Below are 2,274 nucleotides of genomic sequence, written 5' to 3'. Positions count from 1 at the left end.
GCCAAGGGGCCCGCCGGTGTCGACTTTGTGGCGGCGATGACGGGGCTGTTCCGGGAGCTGGCGATGGCGGCTGAGCAGGACGAGAAGGTTAGCGGAAGCTGCCCATCCGGCCGGCCGCGCCAGCTCATTCGAGCGGCGCGGAGCGCAGCCCGTGGTCACAGCGTGGGCGCCAGGTCAATTGCTGCAGCCGCGGCTCGCGATGCGGCGCTGTGCCGCGCTGCAAGTCAAGGCTCCAATCCTCATGCATGTCACAGCTCCCCGGGAAACGACGCCACCCCGCCCGCTGGCAACCCCATGCGTTTGCGCGCAGGAGCTGTCGTCCACCTTTGGCCCCCAGGCGTTGGTGGAGGTGGTGCTGGCCGTCCAGGGGGAGTGCGACACCCAGGGGCTGCGCATGATGCAGCGCTTCATGGAGGCGCGGCGCGTCGCGCAGGTGGGCGTGCACGCGGCACGCATCCACGCGGCTCCTGGGCATCAGTCAGCATTCGGCGTGCTGCGACCTGTGGGACCTGCTCTCATGATGTGTGTGCGTGCGTGCGTGCGTGTATGTGTGTGTATGTGTGTGTGTATGTGTGTGTGTGTGTGTGTCACCCCTTCCTGGCAGAGACGTCTTCAGGGTGTTTGTGTGGGGGGCCTGGGGACGCGTGCCGGCCGCGCAGGTGTTGCAACGCAGGGGCCCTTCATTCAAATCACCGAGGCCCTCAAGCCGTCTGCACGGCACACGTGCACCCGTGCCCGCAGGTGGCGGCCGACGCGGCGCGGCACCAATCGGGCGCTGGCGGCGGCAGGGGCGAGGGGCCCGACCCCAGGTGCGGGCGGCGGGCGCTCGATACGTTTTGGTGGAGGGTGCGGCGAGCAGCGTCAGGGCACGGGCCATCCCACTGTGAATGCCAGCCATTCCTGCTGCCGCTCGCGCACACGCAGCCTGCACCGCACCCACGCGATCATCGCCCGACTCAAAACCTCCTCCCACTGAACCCCCAAGCCCTGGACCGCCGCCGCTCCGCCGCACCGCTGCAGGGCTGTGGAGCCTTTGGTTCAGGAGATTGTTCTCCTGATCCAGCGGTCTGAGGAGTATAACACCTTCATGCTCTCAAAGGTCAGGGCTGCGCTCACTGAGCACTTCGCGCAGCAGCAGCATCAGAAGGAGCAGCAGCAGAAGGAGCAGGAGCAGAGGGAGCGGGAGCAGCAGCAGCAGCAGGCCGGCGGCGAGGCGGGCGGGGGGGCCGTCGAGCGGCGAGGGAGCGTCGGGGGAAGGGGCGACGCTGCAGGGGGGACCCCGACGGCGGTGGCGGCGGCGGCGGCTGCAGCGGCGGCGGAGGCACAGCAGCAGACGGCGGCGGCGATGCAGGCGGCAGAGGCTAAGTACAGGCAAGCTTGAGAGGCAGGCGCGAGTGCGGGTCCAGCCCCTGCCTGAGTACTGCGTTGTCTGCTGCTGGCTGGCACACCTTGTGGGTGGTCGGCGGATTGTTGGGGGGCACCCTTGATCACAATCCACCCTAAAACAACTGCACAAAAACGCATGTGATGGTTACACACGCACACACAAACGCCACCCAACCAAATGCTTACACGCACACCCACACGCGACGCCTGCACTTCCTGCCTCGCGCAACCTCCAGGGGTGGTCCCTTCAATGTGGCAGTCAGGGAGGTGGTGTCACACTACATGGCTCTTGAGGTGGGGGGCTGTTGCTGATTGGCTGTCCTTGTGGGGGATGGTTTGGAACCATCAGGATTGGTTGCCCTAGTGCCCTGGTGGGGCGTGTCTCTCTGCATTGTGGAGAAATTCACACGCAGGCAGCGGACAGGCAGGCATGGGCGGCCCAAAGGCGCCGCAGGCGGGGCGCCTGGTCCCTGGGCCGGCGCCCTGCCCTTACGCGTCCCCTGCCAGGCGTATCTGATCATGATGCCTGGGATCCATCCTCCGGCAAACTGCCGCTCGGCACAGAAATCAAAATCGGAGCACCTGCCAGTCCCTGCCATCACCTGCTTTCGACATCTGGCTCAATCAATTCAATTCAAATCAGCACCATCCTATCTCCACGATCCTCACTGTCGGCCACCCTTCACGGTCCTGCAGTCTGCCCGCCTTCCCTCTGCACCCCTCACCTTCACCCCCCTCTCTGCCTACGCACTTTCTGCTCTCTTCCTCACCCAGGAGTACTACATGGAAGCCACAGCAGCCATGGCCATACGCATAGACCAGCTGGTGGGTGTGTGGGGGGGGGGGGAGAGGGGGCCCACGCGTGTGCCTTTTTGGGCGTGTACCAAG

At 65.7% G+C, this 2,274-nt stretch overlaps 1 protein-coding gene across 1 annotated transcript in view; it reads left to right on the top strand.

Moving 5' to 3' along the window:
• Positions 1-1,381, top strand: part of MNEG_0841 (component of oligomeric golgi complex 4) — a gene marked incomplete at both ends in the record, with an annotated part of 8,550 nt that extends 7,169 nt beyond the window's left edge. Inside the window, 4 exons of the mRNA XM_014050668.1 lie at positions 7-87; positions 311-433; positions 742-809; positions 1,021-1,381. Of these exons, the coding sequence (XP_013906122.1) occupies positions 7-87; positions 311-433; positions 742-809; positions 1,021-1,381 (633 nt within the window). The remainder of the gene's footprint in view (positions 1-6; positions 88-310; positions 434-741; positions 810-1,020) is intronic.
• Between the last annotated feature and the right edge of the window lie 893 nt (positions 1,382-2,274).

This window comes from Monoraphidium neglectum, assembly GCF_000611645.1.
Source record: "Monoraphidium neglectum strain SAG 48.87 unplaced genomic scaffold scaffold00075, whole genome shotgun sequence".
NCBI classification, from domain to species: domain Eukaryota; kingdom Viridiplantae; phylum Chlorophyta; class Chlorophyceae; order Sphaeropleales; family Selenastraceae; genus Monoraphidium; species Monoraphidium neglectum.
This window is presented reverse-complemented; position numbering and strand designations above follow the sequence as displayed.